The sequence below is a fragment of the Anomaloglossus baeobatrachus genome, chromosome 6 (assembly GCF_048569485.1).
Source record: "Anomaloglossus baeobatrachus isolate aAnoBae1 chromosome 6, aAnoBae1.hap1, whole genome shotgun sequence".
In the NCBI taxonomy this organism is placed as follows: Eukaryota; Metazoa; Chordata; class Amphibia; order Anura; family Aromobatidae; genus Anomaloglossus; species Anomaloglossus baeobatrachus.
This window is the reverse complement of record NC_134358.1, coordinates 261,596,704-261,611,541: the sequence shown is the minus strand read 5'-3', so window position 1 is coordinate 261,611,541 and position 14,838 is coordinate 261,596,704. Positions and strand designations below refer to the sequence as shown.

The following is a 14,838-nucleotide window of genomic DNA, read 5'->3' as shown; positions in this document are numbered from 1 at the left end:
CTTAGTGGCAGAACCTCCTGCGGTCTTCTGCGGACGCGCTTTTGGGCGCCAGTTGGATTTCTGATCCTTGGCTGAGTTAGTGGACGAGGCGGAAGGCTTAGAGGATGACCAGATGGAGGAACGAAAGGAACGAAACCTCGATTGATTCCTACCCTGGGCGGGTTTCCTGGTCTTGGTTTGTGGCATGGAAGTACTCTTCCCGCCAGTAGCTTCTTTAATGATTTCATCCAGCTGTTCACCAAACAGCCGTGAACCAGCAAAAGGGAGCCCAGCAAGAAACTTCTTGGAAGAAGCATCTGCCTTCCACTCTCGAAGCCACAAAATCCTGCGGATAACAAGAAAATTAGCTGAAGCCACCGCAGTGCGGTGAGCAGCCTCTAGCATGGTAGACATGGCATAAGATGAAAAAGTTGAAGCCTGAGCAGTTAAGGTAACCATCTCAGGCATAGATTCCTTGGTGAGAGAATGCATCTCCTCTAGAGAAGCAGAGATGGCATTGAGAGCCCACACTGCTGCAAAAGTCGGGGAAAACGCGGCCCCCGCAGCTTCATACACAGATTTGGCCAGAAGGTCAATCTGACGGTCAGTGGAATCCTTAAGTGAGGTGCCGTCAGCCACCGACACAACGGTCCGGGCTGAGAGCCTAGACACCGGGGGGTCTACCTTTGGGGAGTGAGACCACTCCTTGACCACCTCAGGTGGAAATGGATACCGGTCATCAGAACCACGCTTTGGAAAGCGTTTGTCAGGGCAGGCCCTGGGTTTGGTCACAGCGGTCTGAAAACTGGAGTAGTTAAAGAACACACTCTTCACTCTCTTAGGCGAGGTAAACTGATGTTTTTCTGCCAAAGAGAGTTGCTCCTCTGACACTGGCGGATTGAGATCCAGCACAGAATTAATAGAAGCAATCAAATCACTAAGATCTGAGTCACCCTCAGAGAAATCGATGGGATACATAGCCTCCGAGCCCCAGTGAGGGCATCCTCCTCATCTTGAGAGTCAGCTCTTGAGACAGAGCCGTGGGATGGGGAGGGGGAGGAAACCCTGCGCCTTCTCTTAGAAGGACGGGGTCTGGGATCAGATGATGAATCCTCCGTGAGCTCCGATGGACGGAAGTCAGAGGATAGGAGTCCTCTGTCAAGAGCATTAGAGGCACCCTGTGAGGGAGGCTGATGCTTATTCATCAAAGTCCTGGACAAAAGTCCCATGGACTCAGCAAATGACTGGGATATGGACCTAGAAAAAGACTCTACCCAGGCCGGGGGTTCAATCACAGGTGCAGCAGCAGCCTAAGAGACCACTGGGGGTGAAACTGCAGGCTGTGGCACCGCCAAGTTAGAGCAGACATCACAATGTGGATAGGTGCTCGGCTCAGGCAGCAGGAGATTACATGCAGTGCATGCAGAATAAAGCTTTGGAGCCTTGCTTCTTGTGTGAGACATGCTGCTGGAGTGGGGGCTTTGCAGAGAATGAACCCCAGGGAGAATATACAGAGGTCCACAACCGGAGACCGGCTGTAGCTTACCAGACCGCTGAGTGCGATGTTGTGTGCCCTCCAGATCCGGAAGCCCGGTCCCCCAGTCGCAGCACCTCAGCAGAGATGCAGAATGCAGGATGTCCCAGAGCAGAGTGAACTCTTCCTGAGAAATGACTAGTGGGCGTTCCTATAAAAGAGAGGGAACTGGAGGGCTATAGAGACCTGCAGGGAAGGAGGGACGCCCCAGCAGTGGGGAGTGTCCCTCCCCTGTGTAGAACGGCCGCTGGGAGGAGCCGAACCTGTCCCTCTGCATGAGTGACATGCGAGGGCAGGAAAATGAAACTAGGCCTCCGGCGAAGCCGGGGCCTAAATTTAAGCGGCGAGGCCGACAAGCAGGCACCATCGGCGCGGTTCTCAGGCAAAAGCTAGAGAATCCGCCGGAAAAGTTAAAACAATCACATACAGCATACTCTCCCCTTACAATAAAGAACCGGGACCCCCAACATAAACGTCTCAGGTACTTAGCTGCTGAGACGCAGGGCCATGTCCCTGGGGATGAGTGCTCCGGTCCAACAGAATCCTCAAGGGGCTGTGGATGGAGACCGGACTCCTGCCAGGCATGGAGACCGTGCTGGCTCCCACTTCAAGCCAGAGCCCAGAAGGGATGGTGAAGGAGCGCGGCATGTAAGGCTGCAGCCTTGTAAATCAACCTTAACAACACCGCCGACACAGTGGGGTGAGAAGGGACATGCCGGGAGTCCAGACATGGGCCCGCTTTTCTTCAAACTCTTTCCAAAAGTCAAACAAATCAGATGAGAATGCATGTGTGGATGTATGACCTCCTGAACACAAAGCGATAAACTGGCTAGCACTGGCTACCAGGGGGTGTATAAGCTCAGAGGGAGGAGCTACACTTTTAAGTGTAGTACTTTGTGTGTCCTCCGGAGGCAGAAGCTAAACACCCATGGGCTAGGTCTCCAAAGGAACGATAAAGAAATATGTCTTATATTCTAGGTTCTTCAAAGTAGCCACCTTTTGCTTTGATTACTGCTTTGCACACTCTTGGCATTCTCTTGATGAGCTTCAAAAGGTAGTCACCGGAAATGGTCTGCCAACAGTCTTGAAGGAGTTCACAGAGATGCTTAGCACTTGTTGGCCCTTTTGCCTTCACTCTGCGGTCAAGCTCACCCCAAAACATCTCGATTCGGTTCAGGTCTGGTGACTGTGGAGGCCAGGTCATCTGGCGTAGCACCCCATCACTCTCCTTCTTAGTCAAATAGCCCTTAAACAGCCTGGAGGTGTGTTTGGGGTCATTGTCCTGTTGAAAAATAAATGATGGTCCAACTAAACGCAAACCGGATGGAATAGCATGCCGCACGATGCTGTGGTAGCCATGCTGGTTCAGTATGCCTTCAATTTTGAATAAATCCCCAACAGTGTAACCAGCAAAGCACCATCACACCTCATCTTCCATGCTTCACGGTGGGAACCAGGCATGTAGAGTCCATCGGTTCAACTTTTCTGCGTCGCACAAAGACACAAAAAAAGAAACAAGATCTCAAATTTTGACTCATCAGACCAAAGCACAGATTTCCACTTGTCTAATGTCCATTCCTTGTGTTCTTTAGCCCAAACAAGTCTCTTCTGCTTGTTGCCTGTCCTTAGCAGTGGTTTCCTAGCAGCTATTTTACCATGAAGGCCTGCTACACAAAGACTCCTCTTAACAGTTGTTCCACAGTTGTGTCTGCTGCTACAACTCTGTGTGGCATTGACCTGGTCTCTAATCTGAGCTGCTGTTAACCTGCGATTTCTGAGGCTGGTGACTCAGATAAACTTATCCTCCGCAGCAGAGGTAACTCTTGGTCTTCCTTTCCTGGGGCGGTCCTCCTGTGAGCCAGTTTCTTTGTAGCGTTTGATGGTTTTTGCTACTGCACTTGGGGACACTTTCAAAGTTTTCCCAAATTTTCGGACTGACTGACCTTCATTTCTTAAAGTAATGATGGCCACAAGTTTTTTTTACTTAGCTGCTTTTTTCTTGCCATAATACAAATTCTAACAGTCTATTCAGTAGGACTATTATTATTTTTTATTTTTATTATTATTATTATTATTATAGTGCCATTTATTCCATGGCGCTTTACAAGTGAAAGAGGGTATACTTACAACAATCATTAACAATACAAAACAGACTGGTACAGGAGGAGAGAGGACTCTGCCCACGAGGGCTCTCAGTCTACAGGGAAAGGGTGATGATACAATAGGTGAGGACAGAGCTGGTTGAACAGTGGTGTACTGGACTGAGGGTTATTGTAGGTTGTAGGCTTGTTGGAAGAGATGGGTCTTCAGCTTACTCTTGAAGCTTTCCACAGTAGGAAAGAGTATAATATGCTGAGATAGAGCGTTCCAGAGTATGGGGGAGGCATGGGAAAAATCTTGTACGCGATTGTGGGAAGAGGAGATAAGAGAAGTAGAGAAGGAGATCTTGTGAGGATCTGAGGTTGCGTGCAGGTAGGTACCGGGAGACTGGGTCATAGATGTAAGGAGGAGACAGGTTGTGGATGGCTTTGTATGTCATGATTAATGTTTTGAACTGGAGTCATTGGGCGACGGAAGCCAGTGAAGGGATTGGCAGAGTGGCAAGGCTGGGGAATAGCGAGGGGAGAGGTGGATTAAGCGGGCCGCAGCGTTTAGGATAGATTGGAGGGGTGCAAGAATGTTAGAAGGGAGGCCAGAGAGCGGGTTGTTGCAGTAGTCGAGGCGGGAGATCATGACTATCAGCTGTGTATCCACTAGACTTCTGCACAACACAACTGATGGTCCCAACCCCATTTATAAGACAAGAAATCCCACTTATTAAACCTGACAGGGCACACTTGTGAAGTGAAAACCATTTCCGGTGACTACCTCTTGAAGCTCATCAAGGGAATGCCAAGAGTGTGCAAAGCAGTAATCAAAGCAAAAGGTGGCTACTTTGAAGAACCTAGAATATAATACATATTTTCAGTTGGTTCACACTTTTTTGTTAAGCATTTCATTCCACATGTGTTAATTCATAGTTTTGATGCCGTCAATGTGAATCTACAATTTTCAGAGTCATGAAAATAAAGAAAACTCTTTGAATGAGAAGGTGTGTCCAAACTTTTAGTCTGTACTGTATATACATACACACATACACTCAGCTTTATATATTAGATTGCTATTTATTTACTTGACTTACTGTAGGCTATTTGCTGATTTTTTATCAATGCTTTTGTCTGTTAATGACCATAGTTTGAACATAAACCTACATTTTGCACTAATACCAACAGATGTGCAGGACCATTTTTATTTTATTTGCTTTAGTTTCTTGTATTTTGTACATATATGGACGTGGATCCCACTTTTTGGGCTGAATATTGTGTTTATATAGCTTACTATGGACAGGTGAAAAATGGTCAGGGCTGGATTCTGCTCTGCGCCTGTATATTGAGGTCTGCTGGCACTTTGAGAGGTGAATTATCCGAGATATGACTATCCTGATTGGGTAAAATTTTTCATAGTGGAATGGCTTTTACGCTTTTTTGATAAAAAGAGTGACAACTAAGTACACTATGTTAATTACATGTACTATTACTATTTATTTGCTATAGGGAATTTGCTCATTATTTGTATCCTAGATTTTGTATACAGTTAGGTCCAGAAATATTTGGACAGTGACACAATTTTCGCGAGTTGGGCTCTGCATGCCACCACATTGGATTTGAAATGAAACCTCTACAACAGAATTCAAGTGCAGATTGTAACGTTTAATTTGAAGGTTTGAACAAAAATATCTGATAGAAATTGTAGGAATTGTACACATTTCTTTACAAACACTCCACATTTTAGGAGGTCAAAAGTAATTGGACAAATAAACCAAACCCAAACAAAATATTTTTATTTTCAATATTTTGTTGCGAATCCTTTGGAGGCAATCACTGCCTTAAGTCTGGAACCCATGGACATCACCAAACGCTGGGTTTCCTCCTTCTTAATGCTTTGCCAGGCCTTTACAGCCGCAGCCTTCAGGTCTTGCTTGTTTGTGGGTCTTTCCGTCTTAAGTCTGGATTTGAGCAAGTGAAATGCATGCTCAATTGGGTTAAGATCTGGTGATTGACTTGGCCATTGCAGAATGTTCCACTTTTTTGCACTCATGAACTCCTGGGTAGCTTTGGCTGTATGCTTGGGGTCATTGTCCATCTGTACTATGAAGCGCCGTCCGATCAACTTTGCGGCATTTGGCTGAATCTGGGCTGAAAGTATATCCCGGTACACTTCAGAATTCATCCGGCTACTCTTGTCTGCTGTTATGTCATCAATAAACACAAGTGACCCAGTGCCATTGAAAGTCATGCATGCCCATGCCATCACGTTGCCTCCATGTTTTACAGAGGATGTGGTGTGCCTTGGATCATGTGCCGTTCCCTTTCTTCTCCAAACTTTTTTCTTCCCATCATTCTGGTACAGGTTGATCTTTGTCTCATCTGTCCATAGAATACTTTTCCATCCAGAACTGAGCTGGCTTCATGAGGTGTTTTTCAGCAAATTTAACTCTGGCCTGTCTATTTTTGGAATTGATGAATGGTTTGCATCTAGATGTGAACCCTTTGTATTTACTTTCATGGAGTCTTCTCTTTACAGTTGACTTAGAGACAGATACACCTACTTCACTGAGAGTGTTCTGGACTTCAGTTGATGTTGTGAACGGGTTCTTCTTCACCAAAGAAAGTATGCGGCGATCATCCACCACTGTTGTCACCCGTGGACGCCCAGGCCTTTTTGAGTTCCCAAGCTCACCAGTCAATTCCTTTTTTCTCAGAATGTACCCGACTGTTGATTTTGCTACTCCAAGCATGTCTGCTATCTCCCTGATGGATTTTTTCTTTCTTTTCAGCCTCAGGATGTTCTGCTTCACCTCAATTGAGAGTTCCTTAGACCGCATGTTGTCTGGTCACAGCAACAGCTTCCAAATGCAAAACCACACACCTGTAATCAACCCCAGACCTTTTAACTACTTCATTGATTACAGGTTAACGAGGGAGATGCCTTCAGAGTTAATTGCAGCCCTTAGAGTCCCTTGTCCAATTACTTTTGGTCCCTTGAAAAAGAGGAGGCTATGCATTACAGAGCTATGATTCCTAAACCCTTTCTCCGATTTGGATGTGAAAACTCTCATATTGCAGCTGGGAGTGTGCACTTTCAGCCCATATTATATATATAATTGTATTTCTGAACATGTTTTTGTAAACAGCTAAAATAACAAAACTTGTGTCACTGTCCAAATATTTCTGGACCTAACTGTATATACAGACTGTACTTAAAGTCCAAACTTATGATACCTCTTCAACCACAGGTACGAGACTAGTGCTTGGAGTAATAAATTAATTTCTGCTTATTTTTACATCATTTAAAAAGATTAAATGTGAACTATAAAGATTTTGTGTAGCCATATTAGATACACATCAGTGAATGATGTGATAAATCTCTTGTATTGTGGGGTATACCCAGGCCATATCTACAACACAATGCTATACACCATACAACTAAAGAATAGAAGAATTTTACTTAGTAACTCATAAGAATACAACTTACTCTTTAGAAGCAGCATACCAGATATAGATAGGTAATAGACAATACACATAATATGTCCATGGACTTGACTGAATAATCAGGAAAAATATCATGGACAACCCAAGAGCACCAAATGCATAACTCATAAACCGTGATGGTATCTGAAAAAAAAAAAGAAAAAATATTATAGAAAAATATTAACAAAACTTTAATTTTATAACCCGTGACTAGAGATGAGAGAACCTTTGGAGCTTCGATTCACTGGCAGCAAGCAAACCGAACCTCCACTAGTCTACGGTCCCTACCCGTGACTTTAAATTACAACCATTATGGAGACTATGCTGTCACTAGTGGTCTATAACCCCTGCCTACTCAATTTTGGCTTCTAAAGTCAATTTAGAAGTATATTGTGATTTAGGCAATTTGCTGTAAAGTACATTAAAATCAAACAACGAAATGTCAGTGAATGTCCTTTGAATGTTAAATCATTGCCTAACATGAATAAATATTAATTTACTATTTTACTCATCAAAGCAGGCATTTCTTTAAGAAAAAAAAGCAAATTCATGTTGCATACAAGAAAATCAAGCTTTGGCAGTAGACAATATAATTTATGATATAATTTAGTTGTTAAAAAATAATTATTCGTATGCATTCGAATCTGTACATAACACATTGCAGCGAGTAGTTGCTTGTTATCTGTAAACTTGCAGGACTAACCTTCTGAACACTCAGAATGAATGAAGAATGAACATAATTTGCTTCTGGCTTGACAATTCCCTGTTGTAAGTGAATGTAAATGATCCACAAACAGTTGCCAGTCATGTTAATATGTAAGACTTTTCATGCATTAAAATATAGAAAACTTAAAACAAATAAAAAGTTGCAAAACGTATAAACCTAATGATGCCTGGGAGTAAGTGTGTGAGTGTGTCACACAGTGACTACCAGGGCTCCGGCAGGTACACGGGAACCCCCGGCGAGCGCCACAACACACAGGATACACGTTACAACGGTGAGTCCTTGTGCTAGGGAAAGGGGAGCAGGGTCACCTCCTAAACTCACCTGAGACTGATCCTTGCACTGCCTAAAGTCCCTATACGGGTTCTTTCACCCTGTCGCCAATCACGTGCCTATCTCTTTCAATCCCTGGACTCAGCTCTATGTATTGCATAGGGCAGCGGAAACACAAGTCCCGCTCTAGGAAAAAGACACACAGATGATAAGACAGACAAGGGTAATATAAACAGCAATAATACAAAGCACTCCAACAACAAGAGGTAATAATGAGAAACGGACCAGAGGAGAAAAACCAAACAGGACTAATAAAGGGAAAATACAACTTTCACCCAGCAAATGTTCTCAGAATGGTTTCCTGGTCTTCAGCTCACAGGTTCCCTCTAGAGGCAAGTATAGTACAGACTATCACCAGCAGTTTACATGTAGTAGGATAGAAGCCTTTATAGCAGAGCTAATTAGTAATAGATAACAACTGACTATTCCTCACACTCAAGAGTTTCAGGAGACCAGAGCATCTACTTAACCCTAGCAACGCTGGATAAAGGAGAATTTGCACAGCCAGGAGTATTATCCTAAGCAATTGTGTATGAAGCCCTGCACTGTGATCTCCTGACACCAGAAATAGGAGGGACCACTCTCCATCGTGATACCCTTGTGACAGAGTGTATAAAAAAATGCATCTTCATAACAGCCTAATCTAGTAACTTGCTAAAAGGTTTATTCAGGCAAAATAACTTTGTTCTTAAAAATGGATATTTAAATCAGTACTCTTATCAAAGTTTTTATCCTCTTAATATATGGCAGTCATCATATTATATGACACTGTATACTTATAATTGCTCATTTTGCCTTTCGACCCAGTAAATTCTTCTCTTTTCTCTGCTTTATGTAGAAACAGGAAGGCTCTTGTCCCTGCATGAATTCCACTCTTCAGCTCCTGACCCAGCTGCCTGGCTCATCTGCCAGGGACTTTTGCAATGACCCATGCAGGGAAAAAGAGACTTCCTGTTTCTACATAGAGTTTAGAATTATTCAGCTAGTCAGTTTTTAATCACAAGACATCATAGAACTAATGCAAAAAAGAACAATTAACTGCGTAGAAGGGCAAAATGAGCAATTGAAAGTACACATTGCTATATAATGTGATGATTGCAATATATTAAAGGGAACCAGTTTTTTTGAGCCTATGAACAAATGCCACCACCTTTAACTACTCCTGTGCGGCATTCCACAAACATGTCTATCAGTTCCTGTATACCCAAAAAATACAATGTGATATGCTCCATTTTGTATGTAAATGATTACAGTATGGTCTGATGGTTATGTTTGCTGCAGTGTCTGTCCCTCCTCTCTGCTCCTAATCAGGTCATCCTGCTTTGATTGATGTGGACGACACTGTAGCCACGCTGGCAGATGCACTCTGGAATGACGTTGTTCAGCGCTTCTGCAGTACTGTTCTATGCTCTGCCCACAGTAGGGCAGAGCAGGCCAGCGAGTCTACTATACACCCGGGAGATCTCAGTTCGCTCTGTAGATGACGCAGGGCATGTCATCCAGATCAATCAAAGCAGGAGGACGCGATTAGGAGCACAGAGGTGGGACAGGTGCAGCAACTAATACGCCCTGCAGTCTGGAACACCATCATTTACATACAGCACGGGAACATATCAAATGGTATTTTGGGGGGGTATACGGGGAGAGTCATGAACTGATAAGACACATTTGTGGAATGCTGCACCAGAACGATTAAACTGTTGACAAGCACGCTTAAGAGGACATATCATTTGATGGGCGTGCTTCTTTAAAAGATAAACACATGATTGAATCCAGCTCTGGATCGGTAATCTGCGTAGAGACAGGAAATGGTGATCTTACCATTTTAACAGCCAATGTACTGCTGTGGCCTGTGAGTGGCAGTAGTGAGCCACTGAATTTGAGCAGAACATCATCATAAAATATCTCATGTCAAACTGCTCAAGTTACCTGAACACTGCAGCCAATCACAGGCCGCAGCAATCTGGCGGTGTGTGGATCAGTGTGATCACTGTGTCCTATTTTTTGTTCAGATGATGGAGTGACGTATAGATCAAAGTACAGTACTGACCAAAAGTTTGGACACACCTTCTCATTCAAAGAGTTTTCTTTATTTTCATGACTCTGAAAATTGTAGATTCACATTGAAGGCATCAAAACTATGAATTAACACATGTGGAATGAAATACTTAACAAAAAAGTGTGAAATAACTGAAAATATGTCTTATATTCTAGGTTCTTCAAAGTAGCCACCTTTTGCTTTGCTTACTGCTTTGCAGACTCTTGGCATTCTCTTGATGAGCTTCAAGAGGTAGTCACGGCAATGGTCTTCCAACAGTCTTGAAGGAGTTCCCAGAGATGCTTAGCACTTGTTGGCCCTTTTACCTTCACTCTGTGGTCCAGCTCACCCCAAACCATCTCGATTAGGTTCAGGTCTGGTGACTGTGGAGGCCAGGTCATCTGATGTAGTACTTCATCACTCTCCTTCTTAGTCAAATAGCCCTTACACAGCCTGGAGGTGTGTTTGGGGTCATTGTCCTGTTGAAAAATAAATGATGGTCCAACTAAACGCAAACCGGATGGAATAGCATTCCGCTGCAAGATGCTGTGGTAGCAATGCTGGTTCATTATGCCTTCAATTTTGAATAAATCCCCAACAGTGTCACCAGCAAAGCACCCCCACACCATCACTCCTCCTCCTCCATGCTTCACAGTGGGAACCAGGCATGTAGAGTCCATCCGTTCACCTTTTCTGCGCTGCACAAAGACATGGTGATTGGATCCAAAGATCTCAATTTTAGACTCATCAGACCAAAGCACAGATTTCCACTGGTCTAATGTCCATTCCTTGTGTTCTTTAGCCCAAACAAGTCTCTTCTGCTTGTTGCCTGTCCTTGGCAGTGGTTTCCTAGCAGCTATTTTACCATGAAGGCCTGCTGCACAAAGTCTCCTCTTAACAGTTGTCTGCTGCTAGAACTCTGTCTGTCATTGTCCTGGTCTCTAATCTGAGCTGCTTTTAACCTACGATTTCAGAGGCTGGTGACTCAGATAAACGTATCCTCCACACCTCATGTAAGCCAGTTTCTTTGTAGTGTTTGATGGTTTTTGTCACTGCACTTGGGGACACTTTCAAAGTTTTCCCATTTTTTCGGACTAAATAACCTTCATTTCTTAAAGTAATGATGGCCACTCGTTTTCTTAGCTGCTTTTTTATTGCCATAATACAAATTCTAACAGTCTATTCAGTAGGACTATCAGCTGTGTATCCACCAGGCTTCTGCACAACACAACTGATGGTCCCAACCCCATTTATTAAGGCAAGAAATCCCACTTATTAAACCTGACAGGGCACACTTGTGAAGTGAAAACCATTTCCGGTGACTACCTCTTGAAGCTCATCAAGAGAATGCCAAGAGTGTGCAAAGCAGTAATCAAAGCAAAAGGTGGCTACTTTGAAGAACCTAGAATATAAGACATATTTCAGAGTCATGAAAATAAAGAAAACTCTTTGAATGACAAAGTATGTCCAAACTTTTGGTCTGTACTGTATGTGTCGGTAAGCGAGTATGACAAAGTTTGTTGTTTTTTTCTCTATCCAGACCCCTGGCCAAAGTTTTGTTTTCCCTGGACAACCTCTAAGTTTTTCTGTCATGCCATTTTTACTATTATTATATACTAGCTGTAGTACCAGGGCGTTGCCTGGGATAGTAACTGTCTCTGAGTTTCTGTCTGTCTCTGTCTGTATCAGTTTCTCTGTCTATGTGTGTATCAGTCTCTCTGTCTGTCTCTCTCTATCTTTGTGTCTGTCTGTCTCGTTCCAGGGCTGTCTCTTTGCCCGGCTGTCTCTTTGCCCGGCTGTCTCTTTCCAGGGCTGTCTCTTTCCAGGGCTGTCTCTTTCCAGGGCTGTCTGTCTGTCTCTTTCCCCATCTGTCTCTGTCTGTGTCTCTGTCTGTCTGTCTTTTTCTGTCTCCATCAATCTCTTCACCGACATCATATAACCTCACACATAAGCGTCAATTAACAGTTTATTTTGTTCCTATAGCAACCACTGACAGTTGCTATTAATAACCTATAGCTCCCACCTCCATTAAGTTTAATGGCGGCAGGATTTTAGAGACTAACTGTAAAGCACGGGGTTAAATTTTTCTTTCAAAACATAGTCTACGACGTTCCCTGGGTCACATGAGGCGTCTGTGCAAAATTTCGTGATTGTAAATGCGACGGTGCGGATTCCTTTAGCGGACATATACACACACATACATACATACACACATACATACATACACTCAGCTTTATATATTAGATTTTATAATTTGGGTCCCCTATTTCCTAATTTTCAATGATAACTGCCTACCACTAAAGACATATTCAGATGTGGGTAGTTGTTACAAGTTGTTCCAGATTATCATTGAGCACTTCAATATGGGTAAATTATGTTTTGAGACACCCTTCATAAATAGCAAACATATCTCTGAAAGAATTTTACGATTTTCTAGGAAACGTATCCTTTTTAATGTTGCAAAACTAGAGCCCCATTATTCTTATACGTTTCATCCTCCTATCAGTAATTCTATGTCTAAAGTCACGTTTTTGATGAGTGAGGACACAATCTAAAGGCCCCGTCACACTAAGCAACATCGCTGGCAACATCGCTGCTAACGAACAACTTTTGTGACGTTGCTAGCGATGTTGCTGTGTGTGACATCCAGCAACAACCTGGCCCCTGCTGTGAGGTCGTTGGTTGTTGCTGAATGTCCTGGGCCATTTTTTAGTTGTTGCTGTCCCGCTGTGAAGCACAGATCGCTGTGTGTGACAGCGAGACAGCAACAACTAAATGTGCAGGCAGCAGGAGCCGGCTTCTGCGGAGGCTGGTAACCAATGTAAACATCGGGTAACCAAGAAGCCCTGTCCTTGGTTACCCGATATTTACCTTTGTTATCAGCCTCCTCCGCTCTCACTGTCAGTGCCGGCTCCTGCTCTGTGCACATGTAGCTGCAGCACACATCGGGTTAATTAACCCGATGTGTGCTGTAACTAGGAGAGCAAGGAGCCAGCGCTAAGCATTGTGCGCTGCTCCCTGCTCAGTGCACATTTAGCTGCAGCACACATCGGGTTAATTAACCCGATGTGTGCTGTAACTAGGAGAGCAAGGAGCCAGCGCTAAGCATTGTGCGCTGCTCCCTGCTCTGTGCACATTTAGCTGCAGCACACATCGGGTTAATTAACCCGATGTGTGCTGTAACTAGGAGAGCAAGGAGCCAGCGCTAAGCATTGTGCGCTGCTCCCTGCTCTGTGCACATTTAGCTGCAGCACACATCGGGTAATTAACCCGATGTGTGCTGTAACTAGGAGAGCAAGGAGCCAGCGCTCAGTGTGCGCTGCTCCCTGCTCTCTGCACGTGTAGCTCCGTGCGGTGGTAACCAAGGTAAATATCGGGTTGGTTTCCCGATATTTACCTTAGTTACCAAGCGCAGCATCTTCCACGCGGCGCTGGGGGCTGGTCACTGGTTGCTGGTGAGCTCACCAGCAACTTGTGTAGCGACGCTCCAGCGATCCCTGCCAGGTCAGGTTGCTGGTGGGATCGCTGGAGCGTCGCAGTGTGACATCTCACCAGCAACCTCCTAGCAACTTACCAGCGATCCCTATCGTTGTTGGGATCGCTGGTAAGTTGCTTAGTGTGACGGTACCTTAACAGAACAGCAATGGTTAATTCTTTGAGTGTGGTCACAAGCTTTTGTGATCACTGGGATTTCTATCAGTGATGTACGACTCTTTGCTTCACACACCATACACAGATAACAGCCGGACAACCTAGTAGGAATCGGAAGGATGATTGACAGTGTAGCAGAGCATTCATGAGAAAAGTACTGGATAAAACAGGGAAGGTAAAATGCTTTTCATAACAGAGAAACCTACATCTATACTGGATGGCTTCAGAAATTCTGCTTATGATAATCAGGCCTCCTATAACAGGGTTGCCTGGCAATAATAATAATAATAATAATAATAATAATAATAATAATAATAATAAATAATAATAAAATAATGATAAGCCAATTTTGTACTTAATGACCAGGCCATTTTTTGCAATTCTGACCAGTGTCACTTTCACAGGTTATAACTCTAGAACACTTCTACGTATCCTGGTGATTCTGACCTTGTTTTTTCATGACATATTATATTCAGGATAGTTATAAATTTAGGATGATATTGTATGCTTTTTGTGAATAAAATCGGAAATTTGACAAACATTTTGAAAATTTCACAATTTTGAAACTTTTAATTTTTATGCCCTTGAACCAGAGCGTTATGTCACATAGTTAACGTTTTCCACTTGTCTACTTTACATTAGCGCAATTTTTGAAACAAAATTTTTGGCGGTTAAAAAGTTAGAAGGGTTCAAACTTCATCAGCAATTTCCCATTTTTTCAACAAAATTTGCAAAACCATTTTTTTTAGGGACCACATCACATTTGAAGTGACTTTGAGAGGCCAAAGTGACAGAAAATACCCAAAGGTGACACCATTCTAAAAATGGCAACCCTCAATGTACTCAAAACCACATTCAAGAAGTTTATTAACTCTTCAGGTGCTTCACAGGAGCTAAAGCAATGTGGAATGAAAAAAAACCCCAAAAATTATCATTTTACCCAAAAATGTTGATCTAGCCCCAATTACTTCATTTTTAAAATAAATAAGACAACAAAATGGAGGCCAAA

At 43.4% G+C, this 14,838-nt stretch overlaps 1 protein-coding gene across 3 annotated transcripts in view; it reads right to left on the bottom strand.

Annotated features, from left to right (window-relative positions):
• PIGN (phosphatidylinositol glycan anchor biosynthesis class N) overlaps positions 1-14,838 on the bottom strand; it is a 478,983-nt gene that overhangs the window by 199,335 nt on the left and 264,810 nt on the right. For 2 of the 3 annotated variants that reach the window (XM_075314844.1, XM_075314845.1), the window contains exon 15: positions 7,088-7,227. The exons of the other annotated variant lie outside the window; for it this stretch is intronic. In XM_075314844.1, coding sequence (XP_075170959.1) covers positions 7,088-7,227 — 140 coding nt within the window. The remainder of the gene's footprint in view (positions 1-7,087; positions 7,228-14,838) is intronic. 3 annotated transcript variants of the gene reach the window in all.